The sequence below is a fragment of the Miniopterus natalensis genome, chromosome 12 (genome assembly GCF_054644295.1).
Source record: "Miniopterus natalensis isolate mMinNat1 chromosome 12, mMinNat1.hap1, whole genome shotgun sequence".
Classification (NCBI taxonomy): Eukaryota; Metazoa; Chordata; class Mammalia; order Chiroptera; family Miniopteridae; genus Miniopterus; species Miniopterus natalensis.
Window position 1 is genome coordinate 48,316,247 of NC_142092.1, and position 23,546 is coordinate 48,339,792.

The 23,546-nt window shown below is 35.2% G+C and overlaps 1 protein-coding gene across 3 annotated transcripts in view; it reads right to left on the reverse strand.

Annotated features, from left to right (window-relative positions):
• RNF38 (ring finger protein 38) overlaps window positions 1-23,546 on the reverse strand; it is a 62,748-nt gene that overhangs the window by 8,855 nt on the left and 30,347 nt on the right. For all 3 annotated transcript variants that reach the window (XM_016222849.2, XM_016222847.2, XM_016222848.2), the window contains 8 exons: window positions 22,029-22,222; window positions 14,943-15,156; window positions 9,890-10,057; window positions 8,363-8,533; window positions 5,956-6,117; window positions 5,533-5,639; window positions 3,331-3,415; window positions 82-203 (listed from right to left, as the gene is read on the reverse strand). In XM_016222849.2, the coding sequence (XP_016078335.1) occupies window positions 82-203; window positions 3,331-3,415; window positions 5,533-5,639; window positions 5,956-6,117; window positions 8,363-8,533; window positions 9,890-10,057; window positions 14,943-15,156; window positions 22,029-22,135 (1,136 nt within the window). In that variant the 5' untranslated portion in view covers window positions 22,136-22,222. The remainder of the gene's footprint in view (window positions 1-81; window positions 204-3,330; window positions 3,416-5,532; window positions 5,640-5,955; window positions 6,118-8,362; window positions 8,534-9,889; window positions 10,058-14,942; window positions 15,157-22,028; window positions 22,223-23,546) is intronic.

A 23,546-nucleotide genomic window follows, 5' to 3' on the forward strand; every position in this document is an offset into this window, starting at 1 on the left:
TATCTGTGACTCTCAAGCTTTTATTTCATAAAGGTAGAAAAGGAAATTTAACACAGAGTGATGTCAGAAAAATGTACTTACAAAGTCTGTTCTGACTGGTGGTTGTTAGGATTGAACCGATAAGAAGGAAGTTGTTCAATATCTGCTTTAGTCAGTCCTCGTGGCTTAGCCTCTCCTAGTCGCTCTGCCAGGTTTAAAAGGGCCTATTGATGGAAAAGGAGACATATTTTAATTTTCTTTAAATTTTTCTATTGTAGTAATTTTTTAAAAACTGTTTTTATTGTGGAAAATTTTAAATACATACAAAAGAAGAGATACAGTATAATGAAATTCCATATGCCCATTACTCAGGCTCAACAATCCATGGCTAATTTTATTTCACCTATTAAACACCAGATTATTTTTCAAAGAAAACTAAAACATGGTATTTCATTAATAAAATAGTTCTGTTGTGTATCTTTAAAACAGTCTGTCAACTGCAACCTTTTTGACATTTTGGGCTGAATAAAATTTTATCATGTGGGGCTGTTCTCTGCTAAATGCCAGTAACAGCCCCCCCCGCATTGTAATAACTAAAAAATATCTCAGGATGTTGCTAAATATCCTCTTGGGGATAAAACTATCCCCAGGTTGAAAACCACCACTTTAAAAAACAAAATTTTTTTTTTAAAAGAATAAAATCACATCATCATCACACCTTATAATTCTTTGTCAAATGCCTGACGGTTTCAATTACTTTCAAAATACTTGTAAGAATATTCAAATCAGGATCCAAATAAATCCATGTATTCCCATTGTTTGATATGTCAAGTATCGTTTTTTAAATTTTGTATTTATTGACAAAAACAAGTCAATGGCCTGTAGAAATGCCCAGACTGAATTTTGACTGAACCTCCCCACCCTGACTTGAGTTTCCCTGTCCCCTGTATTTCCTATAAATTGGTGGATTTGAGTATTTTGATCATAGCTCATCATACCTAGTTGTTACGTTAGCAGCCACTGATGGAGGATTACCTAGATTCATTAATTATTAAAGATGGCAAAATGGTCATATTCTAATTCTATCATTCTTTCTTCATCTATTAGATGAAATACTTCTATGCTGAGCATTACCCCATACCAAACTACATTCAGTAGTATAACTCATATATATAGTGCAGGACGAATAAGAACACTGAGGTTTTGGGTTTTTTTTTTTTTTTAAGTATCACTATGAATTAATGAATTTTAGCATAGCTGATGTTTCAATGAATTGCAGCTATTTTGCTTACTGATTTTATATAAGTACCTCCTTTCTCCCAGTTTTCAATGGCTCTAATTATTCATTTGCTTTATTCTAAAATCAGACAGCCCTTTATGTGCTGCTTTCCCCCTTTACAGGCTGCCACAGAGTTAAGAGAACGGGTAACAAAAAAAAGACGACAGGTATTGAGCAGAACAATTTCTCAAAAAAAATCTCAGTAACTAATGCTGTGATAGCTATGTTTTAATACGATGATGCCACAACACTGCTTTTGGTACATACAGCTTCTTTTGAAGAACTGGGTCACCTAAAATAAATTGCTCCCCCTTTGTAAACATGAATGCCCCTAAGTCCTTCTAAATGCTAGGATAGTAAATTGTTAAATTTAATTGGTGCTGATTACAATTAGCATATAAAATTTATGATATAGCTTATCTCTATCTATTATTCCTCTACTGTACATACTATAGGACACTTAGGTCAACTAACACAAATATGACACTTATATTCAATAAGATATGTTCATTAAGCCCTTACTGAAAGGACAATGTAATGATAATCAAGCCCTCAACAATTTACATGACCCAGCAGGCAAGACAACTGAAGGTGGGGCATGATTATTCTATATGGCATTATAAGAACAAAAAGGATGGAGAGAGACATTTAGATCTGATAACGGACTAGAAATGCCTTTCACAGATGTAGTTTGATGGCTATGTTTCAAAATGTAGAGGAAGGGGAAAAAGTAATTAGGCAGAAAGATCAAGGGAGTTAAAGCACATAGGCAACAATGTATAGGGTAGACTCAAAAAATGGTGAGCACTCTGGACTAGGGAGTGTTATAGGTGTGCATACTCTCTGAGATAAAACCAGAAAAGCAAGCAAGATTTTCTCAATTGGATTAAAGTATGACTTTGCAGAAGATCAAACATATTAAATCCAAAATACAGTTTAGAAAGGGATTCCAATGCCAAATACAAAATATTTTTCTTACATTGGGATAGTATCACTGTTTTTCCCATTGGTATGTATATAATCCATTTACCAAAGAGCTGTCCTTTTAGAGCATGAAATAAGACTTAATTTTAGTGCAGAATACCTAAAAGATAATGAATTCCTTTTCTTTTCTCTTTTTTTTGTTTTGTTAATCCTCGCCCAAGGATATGTTTTTCCATTGATCTTTTTTTAGAGAGAATGGAAGAGAGAGAAACACCGATATGAGAGAGAGACACTGATTGGTACACACCCCGACTCGGGCCAGGGATAGACCCTGCAACCAAGGTACATGCATGACAGGAATCAAACCTGGGATCCTTCGGTCCACAGGCCCATGATCTAACCACTGAGCAAAACTGGCTAGAGCCCAACTCCTTTTCTTACTGCTCTGTACAAAACTAACACAGTGTTCTAGAAACAAAAATCAGGAAATTATTATAGCACCTTTCTCTCTCAAGAAATCTGGGAATCGAAGCCAAAGGACGTTGCAGTGTGATTATATATGTAGAAAGCAAGTGATATAATGGCATTTTGAAAATTACAGAAGGATAGTATTTGGCCTGATCTCTTCCACAAGCATTTAGAAAACAAAACAAAGGTGCTTTAAGATTGTGTTTGTGATGTTCCTCCTAGTGTTCTCTAGCAGGACACTCAAGGACAACCAGTTGAGCTTTCCAATCAAATCTCACGTTAGCCACAGACTGTATGCAGTTCCTCAAGAATACCCAGCACTTTCCTGCCTCAATCTTATGCACAAAAAAGTTTTCCCATTCTTCAAGAACCAGCTCAAACATCTCTGTCTTCCACAAAATCTTTGAGAACATCTATTCATAATTCACTGTTTTCTCATTTACATTCTCCCACACGAGTTGTATGTAATTCTAATAGAGCACCAAAAGTCTGTCTCATTATCAGAGCTGTGTGGTACATGACAAAATATCCTTAAGGGTGCTACACTTTTTTTAAACGTATTTGTATCTTGAGATGTACAATGGATTCACCTAATACTGTTTAATTAGATGAATGAGTTGAGTAGAATACATTTTATGCACACAATACTCCCCAACTTAACTCAAAGTTCACCTACTCACCTCGTAATTTTCTACTTCTCCATCTTCCACATCCAATTCGAAGCTGAAAGTTGGGCCTACTGCAGGTGGCACTGGAAGCATTGATCTGCAGTGAAAATAATCAACACTAGCATTGATACATTACTTCTATGAACAGGAAGAACAAGGACAGTGCTACAGGGACAGATGGTCAGGCTTAATCAGTGGCAACCCTTTAAAAAAACTGCCTTCACTAACAATAAACAATTAAAAACTGACACTTAAAAAAATATCATTCACATAAAATATTAGGAATGAATTCAACAAAACATATGCAAGACCTATATAATAAAAACTGTAAAAATACTGTTAGGATAAACTTTAAAAGAATAGAAAAATATACTCTGTAATTTGACAAGTCAATATTAAGGTGTCAATTTTCTCCCAAAACTGATCTACAGATTTCATGCAAACCCTACCAAAACCTCAGCAAGCCTTTTTAAAAAATTTTTTTTTAATTTTTGTTTAAAATATTACAGATGTCCCTTTTTCTCCCCAATGACCCGTTCCACCCCGTCCCTTCCCCCTCCCCAGTCCCTCTCCCCATCATTGTCCGTGTCCTTGGGTTGTGCATATATGCATATAAATTCTTTGGTTACTCTCTCCCCCTCCACCTACCTGCCCTCCTCCATCCCTCTGACATTCGTCAGTCACATCTATGCTTCCATGTCATTGAATCTATTCTGTTCATCAGTTTATTAAGTTCTTTAGATTCCACATATAAGCGAGATCATGTGATATTTGTCTTTCCCTGCCTGGCTTATTTCACTTAGCATAATACTCTCCAGGTCCATCCACACTGTCCCAAAGGGTACGAGATTCTTCTTCTTTACACCATAGTATTCCATGGTGTAAATATCCCACAGCTTTTTTATCCACTCATCTACTGATAGGCACTTGGGCTGTTTCCAGATCTTAGCTATTGTAAACTGTGCTGCTTCAGCAAGCCTTTTTTAAAGTAGAAACTAATTTGCTGATTTTGAAATTTATATGGTTCATTTTAAGAACTAAGTTGGGAGACATCCTATCTGATTTAAGACTACAATAATCAAAATAGTGTAATAGAAGCACCTGACCCTAAGACAACATTTTCTAGATTTCCTAGCAGGTAGTTATAGACATAAGTCTAAATTCTGGCCAATGGGATTTGGCAGGAGTAATACGTACAACTTCTAGAAAGTATCTCTGAGAGGAGGCAGGTAGGCAGAGAGACCCACTTTCATTTTTACTGGCTGGAATGTGGACGTGATAGCTGGAACCTGAGAACTATTTCACAGGAAGCAACAGGATGGCAGAACCATTCCTTAGAGCTATGGGGCTAAACAAACCATACCTGAATTGCCTACTTCTGAACTTCGTTACATGAGAGAGAAATAAAGAACTATCATGTTTAACCCATGGGTGCTTCTGTTACAAACTTAATCCTAACAGTATTTCTTTTTCTTTCTTTTTTAAACACTGACTTGTTGTTCCACTCACTTCTGCATTTATTGGTTACTTCTTATTTTTATTTTTTATTTTTATTGATTTCAGAGAGAGGAAGGGAGAGGGGGAGAGAGAGAGAAATATCAATGATGAGAGTGTCATTGATTGGTTGCTTCCTGCATGCCCCCTGCTGGGGATTGAGCCTGTAACTGGGGCATGTGCCCTGACCAGGAATCGAACCGTGATCTCCTGGATCCTAGAGGTCGATGCTCAACTGCTGAGCCACACCCAGCCAGGCTATTGGTTACTTCTTGTATGTGCCCTGACTGGGGATTGAACCTGCAACCTTGGCCTAATGAGACAATGCTCTAACCAGCCAGGACCTCTAACAGAGTATTTCTAAGGCACAGAAATCTTATCTTTCTCTCTTCCCTTGAGAGAAGCAGTGGCATCAAAAGCTGGATAATCAAAGAAGACAGCTAGTGATGCCAGTTGTAAAAGTTGCAAAAATTTTAAACTTTTCTACCTTTAAATTTGGTAAACCTATTTTCTGGCTCACAAATTTCTTCCCCTACTTCTCTCTTGTCCTTGACTCTTTCTTTCACCCTTAAATGGTCCCATACCCCAACCCCTTAACATTAAATAAAAAAAAATATCTAACACTCTCTAAATTATACACCACATAGAAGATACTCATAAAGGAAAGAGAATCTCAAGAATGTCAAAATTTAGGACTCATTAAAATAAGAAAGAACTTACAACACGTATGGTAGTAAGCTGGGATGATAAGGGGGAGGTGGTATTGGCTGCTGGGATCGGTATCTACTACGTCCTGTGAGCCTCCGAGGCATAAATGGAGGATAAGGCTGTAGGAGAAAAAATGTTGAAACAAGTTAAGATCATTTACCTTTATAAATATTTAATCTGTCAAAGTCTCTTAAAAAAAAAAAAAAAAAAAAGCCTAGAAAGTTCTTTAATGTTCAAGTGGTATTTACTATTTCTTAAATGTTCACATAGATGCAATAACTAAGTTTAAAACATAGGTATGTTTCTAAATACAATTTTCCAACACCAATGATTTCAACAATATAAAATTCTAAACATGCAGAGTTACATTGAAACTGAACTCAAAACAAGCAAGTTATCAAAGCAAAAAATAAATAACATTGAGTGGAAACTTACTACTCCAAAGGACACCTCTTGATGCAAAGGATCATGTGTTAAGAACTGCAAAGGAGCTGATGGAGGTAATGTTGGGGGATGGGCTGAGGGAGGGTAAGTAAAACCTCCTACTGGAAGATGTTCTCCTAAGAGTTCCACTTCATTTTCTATCCTTTGCAGAGGCTGAGGGGGGGAAAAAAGCAAACTAATGTACTTCCAGTGTTTAGATATGTTGCTATAATAATAAAAATCACACACCCCCAATATTTTTAAAGTCATACATTTCTTGATGTTCACATGAACCTAAATTCATACACGTGGACAGAGTAAAATCTTCTTGCCTTTAATTGAATTTCAATAAGAAAAGTCTCCAAAATATGTCATTAAACATTTCCACTATTCATTAAAGGATACATTTCTTTTACTGTTTCAGCCTTCTCTTAAGATGAGAGAAGGAAAGGCAAAGAGTCATGTAGTAAGCCAACTGCATGACTAAAATTACTTAAAACACATACGGTACACTGACCTACTCACAGGATTTTCAGACACTTAACACTTAACATGAAGTTGAACACTGTGTATACCTATTTATAAATCAGCACCAGGGCTAAATGGGTTAAGATATAGTAGGCATTACGCTGTAGTAGAAAGTTTATGGGTTTTGACATCAGATAGATTCTTGGTGCTGTCACTAATTAGCCATGTGACTTAGATAAATTACTTAATTCGAACCTCAATATTGTCATCTACAGAACCGATACTTTCACAGCCTATTTTGAAAGTGTGCTGAAACCACTGAGACAATATATAAGTAACACATAGAACACAGTGTATGTAAGCACATAGCATGTGGAATTTTTAAAAAGTAGCTTCTTGAGATATAATTCACATACTGTAAAATACACCTTAAGGAGTACAATTCATTTTTGTATATTCACCACTAATTCCAGAACATTCCTCTCCCCTTACCCCCTCATTAGTCAGTCCACTACCCATTTCTCCTCAGTCCTCCCCAAGCCCTGGACAACAACTAATCTACATTCCATTTCTATAGATTTGCCTATTCTGGACATTTCATATATACAGAACCACATAATATTATGGCCCTTGTATCTGGCTTCTTTCATTTAGCATAATGTTTTCAAGGCTCATCATCTTGTAATCTGTGTATCAACACTTCACTACTTTTTATGGTTGAATAATAATCCAATGTATAGATACACCATGCTTTGTTTACTCATTCATCAGCTGATAGGCATTTGCACTGTTTCTATTTTTTGGCTATTAGGAATAATGCTAAGGACATTTGTGTACACATTTTGTATTGATGTTTTCAGCATATTCTTAAATGTTAGTCTGACTTCCTCCCTCAGTTATAGAGAATATTACTCAAATACAATTACTAACACTTTAATTTGAAAGTTTATACATGCTTGAAAGAAATCACAAGTGCTGACACTATGACAACACAAGTTCTGATTTGGCTATGTGACTGGACCTTTTAAATAATTCCAAATTCAGATATGAGTGATGGTCAAATTTTGTTTTAACTTTGAATTCCCAGGTACTGGAAGCTAAGGAACAACCTGGCATGAATTCTGTCCCAATTCTAATAAAAGATTTTCTTGTAGAAGTAGTTTTAACTTTTTGGATGAAACTTCTGTCATAATTGGCTTCTATAGTTTCAGGAGAGCAGCCAGGTAGGTTCTTCCCTGCCTGTGCCCCAGCATGGTACATAAACCCTTAGTAAAGGATGGTTAGGCTCTACCAGAACAGATTGTCAAGTTCCTTTCACAGGGCTGAAATCTTAAACTCTAACCATTTTCACATGATCTCTCTCCTATTCTCGTAATGCCTGATATTCAGATGTTCAACTTGGGCAATCCCAAAACAACTGGGCCTTCTTCCTGTGCCTCTCAGCTATATTCCAGTCCCAGGACAGAATTAACTATGTTAACAGACTATCTCATCTACCTTTCATAAGAACAGAGTAGAAAAACAGGCTTCATAACAACCAATTGAGGCTCAGAGGATTACTTTACTTGCCTAAATGAATTTAAATTATTCTAACAAGTATAGACAATTTTATAATATTTTCATTTTCCATTTTAGAAATACATAAAAGGAAAAAAACAGGAAAACTGACTTTTTCTTCACATTTACTTCCTGAAGGATTGCAGACATGAGGAACATATTTAAGTCACACAAGTTACATAAAATAACTAGAAATTTAAGAAACCAAGATAACTCTCGATTAATTTACCTATATTAATTTGTATGCCTTTGGATTCCTTAATTCTTTTAAGAACCAGAAGAATGCCCAAGGCATAGTTTTTAAATGGTAACAACTTATATCTACTAAATTAATCTACCTTTGAGGTCTAAATATTCTGTGAATATTAAAGACATAAAAGTAGAAAATACCTACCGATCGTGATTGCTGTGTTTGGAAAGGGACAAACTGGCCTGGGGGTGGCAAATGAGGAGGATGATGAGGAGAAAGGTGAGGAGGATGTAAAAGAAATGGGTCACTAGAAATAAGGGGCGGGAATGCAGCATATGGGACCGGTAAGTGCTGAACGGAACACGCCTGCAGCATCTGTAAGAGAAACCGAGATGCTATTGCCATATCCCCCCAAATCGAACCAGAATGTTTTAATAACCTATATTAACTATGAAATATTAGTGTATGTTTGTAACTATTAGTAAAATACTGGTAACTAGTAATTATTCTGTATCTTATATAGTTCTTACAAACCAGTCAAAACACCTAACTTTTACTTTAGCCTTATTAACTATGAAATGGGAGGAATCTCTCTCTACTTGGTTTAAGATGCGGCAGATACTGCTTTCCAAGAAGCTCTCTTTTTTAATCTTGTAGAAATTTTTTATTTCTAAGATTTTTATATTTATAGGAGCCCAATTCACAACTAAGTGATTTATGGTCTTCTCAATAACTGAGAAACCAAGCTTGGGTAAATTATTCTGTTAAATTGGGCTGGTATTTGTTGATGTGTGTTCATTTTAATCCCACATTCAAACAAACGTATTAGGGTTGTATTAATAAATTTAGCAAAGTGCTTTACTTTGAAAACATAATTGACCTTAGACAAGTAATTTAAATCTCTTGGATTTCAGCAACCCCATTTGTGAAATAGAGACACTGGATGGATGGGGGGGAGGGAGGGTTGGTAGATTAAAAGATTAAGTTTAAAAGGCAGAAAGAAGTGGGTGTAAATCCCTGTTCTCTCATACTGTCTCTGTAAGCAAGTCATTTTCATTTCATCATCTAGAAAATGAGGGATACCATTTTCATCACAGGCTTCTTATACTGAGGAATAAATAGACCAAGCACTTGAAGTGCCTGTTAAATCCCATTAACTTCTGAGACTATTACTGCTGATCACTAACTAGACTTTATTACTAACAAGTCCAATATCCTATGTTAATACTCCACAGCCAACCTAAATTAAGATTTAATTATAACTGTGCTGATATACAAAGGAACATGCTTTGACCTTCAGGATATTCAAATATGTATAATTTAATTAATGTAAAAATATATCAAAATTTAAAGCTAATTTTATTAAACTGTTACTATAACAAAGCTATTGAGATTGCCACTGCAATAAAATAGCCTTTTTTAGTTGGAAGTGAAAAGCTACAGAAGGCAGTCTCTTAAATTTTGTTTACTTATATAACACACTTAGCCATTCTAAAGAGGGACTGCACATGCCCGGCCGGGCTTGGCTCAGTGGTTGAGCATCGACCTAGGATCCTAGGCGATCAGGGTTCGATTCCCGGTCAGGGCACATGCCCGGGTTGCGGGCTAGCCTATCAGTGACTCTCATCATTGATGTCTCTATCTCTGTCTCTGCCTCTCCTCTCCTCTCAAATCAATAAAGATATATTTTTTTTTTTTTAAAAAAAAAAAAGAGGGATTGCACAGACTTACTGGAGGAGGCACACTACAGACAGGGAGGTGCTGTCCACTGAAAACCACAGAGCATCCTGGGACCTGTTGTGTACTGCATGCAGGGATGTGCTGGCCTGTGCAGAGCGGAATCCCATGTGGTGCCACTGTTGTTACTGTATAAGAAACAGGGACTGTGCCCTGATGGAGCTATTAGGAAAGAAAAACAAAACATTAAAATTTTGGTTGTCTGGATAAAACATCAACTATTAAAAATCAAAATCTGGTCATTTATTGATTCTCAGGTACACAGATTTTCACAATGTATTTCTTCAACAGTTTCAACTAAACTATTCTATGTCATTGGATAGAAAAGCTGTCTGTTTCAAGAGTAGTATATGATGCCCACAGAACTTGGAATAAACTTAAACTCTTCCTTCAAAAAGATTTCCTAAAAAGTCCAGGAAAAGAATCAGTTGCTATTTTAACTCTTCTAGACTACTAAAAACTTTTCTAAAGAGAAAACTTGGGAAAAGGACAGCTTTCATCTTCTAATACCTGGCCACATCCAACAGGAAAAAAATTTTTGTTTCATTGCAACTAGAGAAACAACAAAGAACAGTATTTTTAAAAGTTAAATAATTTCCTTCTCTTTTGGTCAGTCTTATTCTCATTCTACTTATCCTAGGACAATGTTAATAACATATCCTTCACATCTTTCTCCATGAGCCTACGAACATACACAAGCATGATTACCTACAAATTGTCATCATGTTTATTTTTGTTTTCTTAATAGAAATGAGATCATATTACCCTGCAACTTATTTTTCAATTGATAGATATCTTTTCAAGTGAGTTAAATGTAATCATTCTTTTTGATACTAGCCAGATTTTCAAGTAAACTCACTTAACACAGTTCTATCATTCCTCTAATAATGGACATTCAAGTTTTCACTCTTTTGCCAATATAAATACAATTTAAAAAAATATCATTGAATATATATTCTTACATATTAGTAGCTTTATTTGTTTCAGAGTTATTACTGGGTAAAAGGATAAATGTATTGCTCTGGCCAGTGTGGCCAGTTGGTCGAGTGTTGTCCCATGCACTAAAAGGTCGCTGGTTGGATTCCCAGTCAGGGCACATGTCAGGGTTGTGGACTCAATGCCCACTAGGGGGTGTGCATGCAAGAGGCAGTGGATGGATTTTTCTCACATCAATGTTTCTCTCTCCCCCTCTCACTTCCTGTCTCTAAAATAAAGAAAAACTTTTTTTTTCTTTTTTAAAAAAGGATAAATGTATTTTAAACTTTTGCAAATAGCTGGATGGAGTAAGTTACAATCCCAACACCTACACTCAATGTAGATATACTTGGGTTACCTGAAGAATGAAAAAAACAGTATCAACATACTTGCTTTATATTTGCACTTCTCTGATTAGAGAGGCTGAACATTTTAAAATATGTTTATTAACCATTCAGATTTCTTTTTCTGTAAGTAATCTATATCCTTTGCTCAATGCCCATTTTCTATTACATTGTATGTACATTCACTTATCGTTTTTTTTAAAATTAGAAATAAGCACCTATTGGGCAGTGGGTGCATGATGCAGTGTGCAGATGATGTTTTGAGTTGTACATGTGAAACCTGTATGGCTTTGCAAACCAATGTCACCCCAATAAATTCAATAAAAAAGAAAATTTAAAAAACAGAAATAAGCACCTATTGCTTGCCATGTGTAAAACCTAAAAAAAAAAAAAAAAAAAATCAAAAAAACTTCCCAGTCTATGTTTTATCTTTTAAAGCTAAATGCTTTAATGAAAATTTTTCTTCCATAATCTATTTATTGAATGTAGTTTAAGTGTAGCTTTTGTAGTTTCCTTTATGAAGTTATACAGGGTGGTGCAAAAGGAGGTTTACAGTTGTAAGTGAAACAGTTTATTCTTGGAACATTTATTAATTATTGTATTATTTTCCATATGAACAACTATAAACCTACTTTTGCCCCACCCTGTACATGTATGCTCCTAAACTTTCTAATACTTTTATTTTTTATATTTAATTTATACTCCAACTAAAGTATTTTTGTTAATACTGTAAAGCAAAGCTCTAATTTTTCCTTACAATTATACTTGTTCCGTTTATTAAACCATCCTTTTCCCTCTGAACTGAAATACCATCATTTTCCCATTTAGTAACATCCCACATACACCAGTATCCATTTCATGACAAATTTGTGCTGTTTCAATAACTATATAGTATCTTATTACAAAGGTTAATATCTAATAAGACAAATTCTTTTCATTACCATACTTTCTTCTCATTTTATTTTTTGGCCATCTTTACACACTTATTCTTATGTAAATAAACTCATAATTTTAACCAGTTTGAAACCCCACTGATATCCTGATTTATATTAATTTGTGTTAAAGGTTATGTTATTTTACAAAGGACACATAATTTTTTATTAAGGTTGTTTCCACTAGAACATTATGCCACCACATGTTCAATACTATGGTACTACCCTTCAAAAAATTAGTTTTCTTCATAAAGATATTACTAAATTTATTCCTCCAAGTTCTCTTTCTCTTTTAAGTTTGTGGGTTTTGTTACATTATCAATAGATTATTTTTCTCTATTTTCATTTAAGACCTTTGACTACAGAAATGACTACATTATATATATATTTCCATTTATTAACAAAATATTTTCTCAGTATATTGGAATTAATCCCCTTGAAAGACTTCCTAATGTTGAACTTATGCTCCATTTCCAGAATAAACTCTAACATTAATTCTTTCAATAATTCTAATATTCTTTTACATCACTAGCTATAATTTATTTTTAAAACATCTGCATCTGTATTCAAAAGGGAAACTAGTTGACAGTTTTGTCTTACTGTCTATGAGATTTCATTATTAAGGTTATGCAAGCTTCATAAAATATACTTGGAAGCTTTCTTTTACTATGATCTGGAATACTTTTAACTGGAACTTAATAAATTATCGGTTCTTAAGAGATTAGACAATTCAGATGTCATTTCTAAAAACAGGCATTTTATCATTTCTTTAATTTCTGCCATGGCTATTGTTAACGTTTTCTATATCTTGGATTGTTCTAATATATACATACGTAATTGTTTCATTTCTCATTAATATACACCCAACATATAATTTGTCTTAAATGAGATCTCACCTCTTCTGAGTCTTTTCCTTTTCTTTCTTTAATTCCATCCTTAACCACCTTCCTGTTCCCTTCACTTTAGCGCACACACCCCAAGTCCAGTATATATATTTCATATTTTTCTTTGTGTTCATATAGTCCAACATACACATATTTAATCATGGTTTACAAAATGGGACATAACACTGTCCCCTCGATTTTGCCTCCTTTGCTCAGTATCTTGCAGATATTGTTCACATTCCTGGCATAATTCTAATTAAATCTTTGTAATATTACATTCCATGGTATGAAGAAATTATTTATTCTACTTTTCTATTAATAAGTAATCACTGTTTATTCCTACTTTCTGTTTCTATGAACTTGCCTATTCTAGACATTTCATATAAATGGAATCTACAATAATCTATGGCCTTCCAAGACTGGCCCCTTTAACTTAGCATGTTTTCAACATTAACCCATGGTATAGCATGAACTGGTACTTTATTATTTTTTTAGTAATATTCATTGTATGGATATAACATATTGTATCTACTCATCAATTGATCAAAATAAATTTCTGCTTTCTGTACATTTAATTTGTATTTAGGCACCATATCAAAATCTTTCAAAGCAGAATCTGTGTCTTCTTCTACAATTTTATGAGGGTAAGAAAGAATTATTTTTAAAATTTTTTATATCCATTAATTACTATATTATCTTAACTACATTTGGTAGAACTTCTAATGTAACATTAAATAAAAATGGACAGAGTAATGTAAGCATCTCTGTGGTTGCTGATTTGTCTCTCACCAATTAGGATACCTGCTGTTAGTTTTACTTAAATATATTCCTTTTCATTCTGTTTTTTTCCAGTTTTTATTAAATTTTAACTGACTTTTCAACATCTTTTGATATAACCATGTATGGTTTTCCTTCTGTTATTTGACGTAATATACTTTCATATTAAACTATCCTCTTACTTGGGAATAAATCTTATTTGGTTATAGGTTATTATTCTTTTGCTACATTGCTAGATTGTATTTTTAAAACATCTGTTGAGAAAGCCTTATGTATTTGAGAGTTTTTTCTAGTTTTTGGGGGGGATTACCATCTTTATTTGCTTTTGGTATGAGAATTATGCTGGCTTCATAAAATCACTACAAAAATTGCCTTAAGAAAAATAAAGTCCGGAATCATTTGATTATTATTAAAATGAGTGTTCCTTGGAGCTTAAAAAAACAGCTGTGAAGCCATCTGGTCATTGTGCCTTTTTAATTGTAATCTAGAATTAGCTTTCACACTTCTCTGGTAATTCCAATTTTCCTATTATTCTTGGGTCATTTTCTGAACTTCCTTTAAGTTTTCTTTTTGTCTCCTCAGAGTTATATATAGAATTTCATTATCATAGTTAATAATGAAGTAATATACTTGAGCACTTACTACTTGTACTAGCTGAAGTGCTCAAAATGGATTAACTCTCAATTCTCCCAACATCTCTTTTGAAATAGGTGCTATTTTCATTTTACAACTGAAAAAAATTCTGTGACTGTTTCTCATGTGTGGATATGTCTTTTAATTATTCCTACTTCTTTACATGTGTCCATTTCTCCTTAACCAAGTTCACAAGAGGTATGGCATTCTTATCAAATTTTCAAAGCATTTTGATCCTAATTTTCTAAAGTTCAACTTTCTTCTAAGGAAGCTGTGTAAAATTTACATTTCAATCCTTATGAAAAAGGATGAACTTGTCTTAAAATTGCTTCATATCAGGTAAAATTGTTTCCTGCTAGGTAAAATTAAAAGAAATTTACAACAAAATACAAACCACCTCAATAAAGTGCCACCAAACTGTTAGCCAAACCAACAAAATACAAACCACCTCAATAAAGTGCCACCAAACTGTCTATATTTCTTGGACTTTCGGTTACTATACCTGATCATGTATGTCAACCATTACTGCATTCTGCTGGGGTGGATGAGCAGCAGGGTGTAACAGACGGGGGGATACATTCGGAGGGTGGAAGGCTCGAGGTTCCTCTATTGCTTGCTGCTGTGCATAAGGGAGATGGTGATAATTTTCATCTTGACTAATGGAATTATGTCGAGACAGTCGATCCCTTCTTCCTCTCTGACGTCTGACAGGAGGACTGCAACGCAGCAAATATCAGAAAGGTCATTATAATGTTTACTGCTGTGATGTATCAGGATTCTGTGTTGTCCTTCTTTACAATCCATCAGTAGTTTATGCTAAGGTAAGCTTGAACATTAAATAAGTGCTGTAGTTCCCCATCAGCTATAAAAACTTACAAATTTAAATAAAGTATGTTTTAAAATTAAAATAGTCGCCCAGCCGGACGTGGCTCAGTGGTTGAGCGTTCACCTGGGATCCAGGCGATCGGGGTTCTATTCCCGGTCAGGGCACATGCCCAGGTTGCGGGCTCCATCAATGACTCTCTCAGCATTGATGTTTCTATCTCTCTCTCTCTCTCCCCCTCTTCTTTCCTCTCTCTGAAATCAATAAAGATATATTTTTAAAAAATAAATAAATAATATTAAATTAAAATAGTTAATATACAATATTGCCTTATACAGGTGTACAATAGTTATCCAACAATTAAATACCTAAAGAAGTGATTACCTTAAGTCTAGTAACCATCTGACAACATACAAGGTTATCAAAATTCTCTTGACTACATTCCCTATTGCCATACATTACATCCCTGTGACCTTCTGATTTTAAAACTGGAAATCTGTATCTCTTAATCTCCTTCACGTTTTTTGCCCTTCATTCTACTCTCTTCCCTTCTGGCAATCATCAGCTTGTTACATAATATAATGTATGTTTTTTTAAAATAAGGAAAACAAAATTGGTATTCAGATCTGAAAGTATTTAGAAATCAACAGCCAACCACTGTCATTTTTTTTAACTGTATGAAACTGCTTTTTATAGACAAAAATTGTCAAATATCAGCAATTTCATATTTTATTATTCCCCCCCCTTTTTAATAAACATTATATAACAAAATTTAACCTGTATATACCTTTGCCAGTTCCACATATGCATAGTGGGAACTTTTACATTTGTCTATTTGGCTAAAACATACATAAAGACATAGTTCCTATATGCCCAAAATGACAACTGAAAATTCATGAGCCTGGCCAGGTGTGGCTCAGCGGTTGAGCATCAACCTATGATCCAGGAGATCGAGGTTTGATTCCCAGTCAGGGCACATGCCCCGGTTGCAGGCTCAATCCCCGGTGGGGGGCGTGAAGGAGGCAGCCGATCAATGACTCTCTCATCATTGATGTTTCTCTCTCCCTTCCTCTCTGAAATCAATAAAGATATATTTATTTAAAAAAAAAGAAAATACATGAAATAACTAAAGAATATTTGTTGACAACTGCAAATATAACAGTAACCGAATAAATGCTGAGAATGGAAATGATTGAGAGAGTGTCAGCATAAATATTCCATTAACATACAGAATTTTTAGTTAGAATCTGGTTACTAAAGGAAACCACTTTTACTCTCCATGTGCTAGTCATCTACATAGTTTAACACAAATTTAACAAATATTTTGACTAGACTTCCATTTTCTATTTTCCTACAATTCCACAATTTATCTCAACTGCTTTTTACAATGACTCAGCACCAATGCAATTTGAAAAAGCAGCAGGCCTCATTACAATGTATTCCACACTGGTAAAAGAGTCTAAACAACCCCCTTATAGACACAGCTGCACACAACCACCTCAGCAATCTGTACTGAGGTCAGGTCACCTTTCTCTCAATTGTCCTACTCTGCACCTCTAAATCTGTTTCCTCTCACTCCCACCTGCTCAATCTTAGAACAAGGAATGCTCTTTTGTGACATTAACTCCTCAACAATGCTCTTGATACCATCCCCCAGGTTCTTGCTCCATTAACTGTTTCTTCTACCTTTATTTTTAGCCTATCTTTTTTTGCATTTTTCCTTCAAAATCTACATATTGTACTTCATTGAATTTACGATGCCATCCACCTTAAACTCACTTTTTAAATGTCTTTTTTCTGAGATAATTTTTTAGTATAGTTTTTACAAAATCCTCAACCAGCTTTCTTTCATGCTAATATCTTCCATTAGCATAGAAAAATTATCAAAATTAAGAAATAAACCTTGGTATCACACTATCATTTAAAAAACAGGATGTATTGAGATTTTCCCAGTTTTTCCACCAATGCCCCACCCCCTATTTCACTGTTTCAAAATCCAATGCAGAATTTCATTATTGCATATAGTTATCCTGTCTCCTTTACTTAACTTCTCCAATCTATGACATTTCCTCAGTCTTTCATGACCTTGAAACCTCTGAAGACATTGACATTTACACTTCAGAATGTCCCTCAACATGGGTTTGTCTGATGCTTTCTCATGATCTGCCTGAGATTATACATTACTGGACAGGATGCTACATCATAGTAAGGAGCACAGTACATCAATATGTATCACTGGTACAGATTTATGTATCATTGACCACTTGGCTAACCTGGTGTCTGCCAACACCCCCCTACTACAAAACCATTCTTCCCTTTGTAATTACTAATCTGCTTCTACTGAAAGTTTGCCGATAATTTTAGCACGCATGTATGAAGTGTCAGCAATCATTAGGATATTCTAATAGTGATTTTCTATTCCTCTCATTTCTTCTACATGTATTAATTGGAATTCTATAAGGAAGAGCTGTTGCATCTCTCCCATTTATTTGTTTGCTGTTATTTATAATCAGTATGTGCTCATGGATATTTATTTTATTCTTTTGGTTATAATATACACTATTGTTTTATTTTGTTCAAATTATTTCAACTTTGTCCACTGGGAGCAGTTTCAGTTTGGCTCCTGTGCCCTTTTACTATGTCCTTACCCTTTTGAGCACTTCCTTAATATCTGGCACCACAATATGCTGTTGTTTATATTTTCCCTACATTGGTTCTTGAATTAACCAGCTCTCCAAAGAGCCCTGGAACCTTTAATTGCAGAGTGGCTGATATTTTGAAGCCAAGTGTGCTCAGTGCCACATGAGAGTCACATCACTGTTTCTAGTCTCTTTAACAGAACAAGAAATTTTATCTATGCATACTAATTCATGTTTTCACACATATCTTTATATACGTACCAGTATTTTATTGACTTATTTGAAGAGCTAACTGGCTTTAACTAACATATCTTTATATCCATACAAATATTTTACTTATTTGAAGAGCTCATTGGCTTTAATTCATGAATCCAGCAGCAAGCATCCCATATAGCAACTAGAAGGGTGCTACCTGCAAAAGTATTTTAAAGGACTGTTTTATGTATCACCAAAAAGAAGAAAAAAGTTGCCAATTAAACTATGATATACCATCAATTTTAAGTCTTTATTTGATGTTAAGATGTGAAACATAAAATCAAAATAGAATATATATGCTCGCATCACTCATCTCCTGAAAACAAACCTCCACCTGCCCACAAACTTTAAGGGCCCTTTTTGTTTTATTCTGTTGTCACTTGCTCTCATTCTCACTTCCCCACTCACCAAACACAAATTAAGATCCAAGTTCTCTAAGTCCCTTTATGATTCTGGTTCCTATTTTCCTGTATTGCCTCTCATTAAATCTCTGTGTGCCTTGTGGTAGAACATTTAGGAAGAATTTTATGAGAAAATCTAGAAATAAGAAATAGTGATAAAAGACAGGACAAATATTTCAGCTGACTTGACACTGATGATACTTATTTTGTCATTTTGTTTTAGATTCATCACTTGTAAATAGTGCAAAGCTGTTCCCTCCCATCTTCTGTTGAACTGAGTTTTCTATGTATGCTGTTTATCTGTTTTATTGTGTGGAAGTTATACATTCTAGTTCTATTCTTCTAGTAATTTACCCTTAATTTATTTTTAATCCTCACCAGAGGATATGCTTGATTTTAGAGAGAGAGAAAAAAATGTTGATCGGTTTCCTCTCACACACACCCCAATGGGGGATCAAATCTGCAACCCAGGTATGTGCCCTGACCGGAAACTGAACAAGAGACCCTTCCGTGCACAGAACTCTCTAACCAACTCAGCCACACCAGCCAGGGCTATATAATAACTTCCTTTCCCACATTTTCCATTTTGCCCTTTTACACCACACTCTGGGAAGGTTCCTCCACTTGATCTTCCAGAAATGAAAACACTTTTTCTGCCCATTTATTGTTTAATTTTACCAATAAAATATTTATTTAATTATTTATATTTTATTGATTTCAGAGAAAGGGAGAGGGAGAGAGAGATGGAAGTATCAACAATGAGAGAGTCATTGATCGGCTGCCTCCCACATGTCCCCCGCTGGGGATTGAGCCCACAACCTGGGCATTGCCCTAATCCGTAATCGAACCTTGATCTCCTGGATAATAGGTTGACGCTGAACTGCTGAGCATGCAGGCTGGGCACCAATAAGATTTTTAGTTGATTTTTATAATAAATCTCCTCTTGCATCTCTCTCATGTTATACTTACTCTATTTTGTTTGTTCTGTCTCTTCAAGTTCTTTGTTTTATTGCGTTTAGTGCCCTTCTTTCACTTTGTTGGTTTTCCTCAAATGTCTGTTATAACTGCCTTTTTGTGTGGATCACCTTTGTAGTTGAAATTATGCTAGACTGTTGTTGAATATTTCATCTGTTTGCACAGCCTGCTTCTAGAAGAAAATCTGGCAGCTAAGCTTACATCTAGCACACAATGAAGTATTAAAGGGAGAATGGACTAAGGAGAGTAACACACTGCTGAGTGGAATACAGGATTCCCAGTAGCTGGTTTTCTAGCTAAGTGCCCCCCCCCCCCCCATCCATCCTTTGTTAACGTTATCATGAATGTAGAGCATGATGCTTCTCTTAGATTTGAGAACCCACAGCTAGCTACTACTGCCATGTGGAAAAAGACACTTTTAACACTCCCTTTCTAGTCCAGAGCATTTCCTATGACCTAGCAATTGTATTCCTAGGATTATAACCTAAAAAAATGTTTGTACATGTACACCAGGAAATGTGTACATAAAAGTTTCTAATAGCACTCCTTATAATAGTAAGAAACTGGACATAATCATTACCCAACAACAGGTGGGTATATTAATTATGGTACATTAATATAACAAAATATATCACAGCAAAAAGGAACTACTGTTACCCACACTGAAAACAGAAAGTTTAGTAAAACAAATTAAAGAATACATTTAAATGAAAACAAAACAGGCAAAACCCAAAATTACACTATTTTAGAATACATTCATAGGTATTAAAAAGTATAACAAGGGAAGGATGACAAATCACAGGAAAGGGTTTATTCTTTAGGAAGGAAGAAAGGAAGCTTTTTGAGGTATTAACAATATTCTATTCTGACCTGTTGGGTAGAATTGTGTGGGATTCTTTTACGTATACACTTGTTTTACACGTTCTTCTGAATGTGTGATATATTCCACCATAAAATAGGGAAGATTACAGCATGTGCTCAAGGTGTAACCTTGAAACAACCAACCGTATTTCCTCACACTCACATTTAATGCTATAAAATATTTTACCTGGTTGACAGATTATTTTACTTAAATATTTCCATATAATTAAGTATCAATGCTCACCAGGTAATGTAAAAGTCTTAGTGTTTCAACAGAATATAGCTCAGAAACAGGTTTATTCTGTCTCATCTGGAACAAGGAATGGTGGTTTTAAGACCTCCTCAGTATTGTTTCCTAGGGCTGCCAAAACAAAATACCACAGACTCGGAGGTATAAACAGGAATTTATTTTCTCACAGTTCTGAAGACTAAAGACCCATGCCCTGGCCAGTGTGGCTCTGTGGTTAGAGCATCAGTTTGATTCCCAGTCAAGGGCATGTATCTGGGTTGCAGGTTTGATCCTCGGCCCTAGTTGAGACGCATGTGGGAGGCAATCAGCGGATACCTCTCTCTCACATCAATCTCTCTCCCCCCCATCTCTCCCACTCTAAAAATCAATGGAAAAAAATATCCTCAGGTGAGGATTAAAAAAAAAAAAAAAAAGACTAAAGCCCAAAATCCAGGTGCCAGCATGGTCAGTTTCTGGCAAGAGCTCTCTTCCAGGCTTGCAAGTGGCTACCTTCTCCCTGTGTCCTCACATGGCAGAGAGAGTGAGCTCTCTACTATCTCTTCTTATAATAACACTAATTCTCTTGGACCAAGGCCCTATCCTTACAACCTCATTGAATCTGAATTACTTCTTCAGAGGCTCCATCTCCAACTGCAGCCACACTGGGGGTTAGGGCCTCATGATACAGATTTTGAAGATACACAAACATTCCATCCATACAATCTTTTTAACTCAAGATTTAACAATATTTCTTAGGTTATCAACAACCTGGACATGCAAACAGTTGTCCCACCCCAAAGATGCACTATTTCACTGGAAGAAGAAATCTATGACCTCAGACAACAACCAAAGAGGAAGAAGCTCAGGAAGAAATGTATTCCCCTGAAAAGGCAAGGCAAAGGCCAAGTCCCATGAAAGAGAGGACTGAGAGTTGAACTAGAAACCTCAGTGACTCTTTGTAACAGAGTCCACACTTTCTTTTACTAAGAAAGCTAATTACACTCCCAACTGTCTTAGAAGATAAAGAAGAAATAGAGAGTGGAGAAGAGATAGCTCATTTCTGGGTCTCCTTACTTCCTTACCGTGTGAACAATAAAATGTATTTTTCCATAGTCAGGATTGCAAACTGGCCTGCAAAAAGTCTTCAACTATATGGTAGTTGAATTCATATATAATGGTATGGATTGATTTTAGGTAAATCACTGTAGCCTCTTTCAATTTCTTTGTTGATCACAAGCTATATGAACTCTCACAGTCTTATGTAGGAGTCTAAACTTGTAATGTCGTTTTTCGTGTTTGAGTGTACAAGTACATATGTGTTGATGTGTTTATAAAATGCCTACAGAAAAGACTCAAAAATCTACCAATGGAAAAAAATTTGAGAAATAAATTGTAATCGACTAACCTTCTTCTGTTGCGTGCAGGTGTGTTGCATCGTTCCCCTGAGAAGTGATGTTGACTTGGTCGAACTGAAGGGGGCTGCCTATTTGATGTCATCTCCCATGGTCGCATTGGTGGTGAGGGAGCTGGTGATGCTGATGTATAATCAAAGACTGAATGAGAGAGGCGCTGTCTCTTGGGACTTGGACTATCTTCACTCTGCTAATGCAACAACAAAAAATCAGTCAACTGAATAAGACCTTTTAAGGATTTTAAATTATTGTTTATGCATAGATATTTAAATATATTTACCCTAAAGTGTAAAGGAGGGAAAAAATACACTATTAACCCAAGTTAAATACTTTTAAAGAAAAAGATGCTTGGGGTGAGTTGCGGGAGGGGGGGAGCAGAAGAGAAAGGGAGATGTACAGTAAGTAATATCAAATGAAAAGTAAACTCCGTTTCTTAAAAATAATCATAAAATTCATCAGGTAACAACTATTACAAGATACACAATGGGGCAATAAACAATTGTATGGTATTTGACCATCTCTTAAAAATCCCCATTCAACTAAGAAATTCCATGTGTCCCATCAGTTAACCGTTGCTCTTTTAGGAATCAACTCTTAGCTGAGAGATCAATTTAGGGTTGGGGTATAATTTAAGTAGGCCCTCAACTTTATTCTAAACCATACTCCTCAGCATCCTTATTTCTGTTGTTTAAGGCCATTACATTTATCTTCTTTAATAACAGTTACCTGGATAAAGTAAGATTTATATAAAAGAGATAAAGACAAAAAAATAGTCAACAGATCTAGATCAGTGATTTTCAACTGGTGTGCCACAATAATTTTTAAAACACGCACTACCTGACTATTTAGTTAGGAGCACTGACCTCTTTTCCTTTAGATTATCAAACTTAAAAAATGACAAAAGCTGACACAACAATAGCGGTCCCGTGTGAATGAATCAAAATTATACCTTTTTTTGTTACATCAGAAAAAAAAATTTTTTTTGGTGTGCTATGGAATTTTAGTAATTAGGATCTGAGTGTTATGAGATGAAAAGGTTGAAAAATCACTGATCTAGATTATCATTTCTTAACCAGTATGTCACAGCATTTTGGGAAATACACGGAGTTTCGGGTAGATCATGAGAATGAGTCATTTAAAACTTCTGTATGCTACGTGCTAGCACATAGTCTCAAGTTTTCAAGGGTCACAGCATTGCTTACTAGCTATAAAATTGGTATGAATTACTTAACTGAATTAACTCTCCAGGAGTCCCCATACAACTCAATTTCCTAATTGAGCCTCACCAAAACTGTCAAAATTACAAGTTAACTCAGAGTCTGATGAGGGTTATATTTTCCTAAGAGAACCCCTCCTAAATCCAATCTACTCCTGGTGAGTTCTAATTATTTGGGTAATACAGCACTTTTGATCGTAAAATAATTGGTACGTGCTGGTAGCACAAAAATCATGTTAAAATATTAGCTGAAGAGTATATGGTGCTACATACTACAACGTCAGATTTAAGAGAT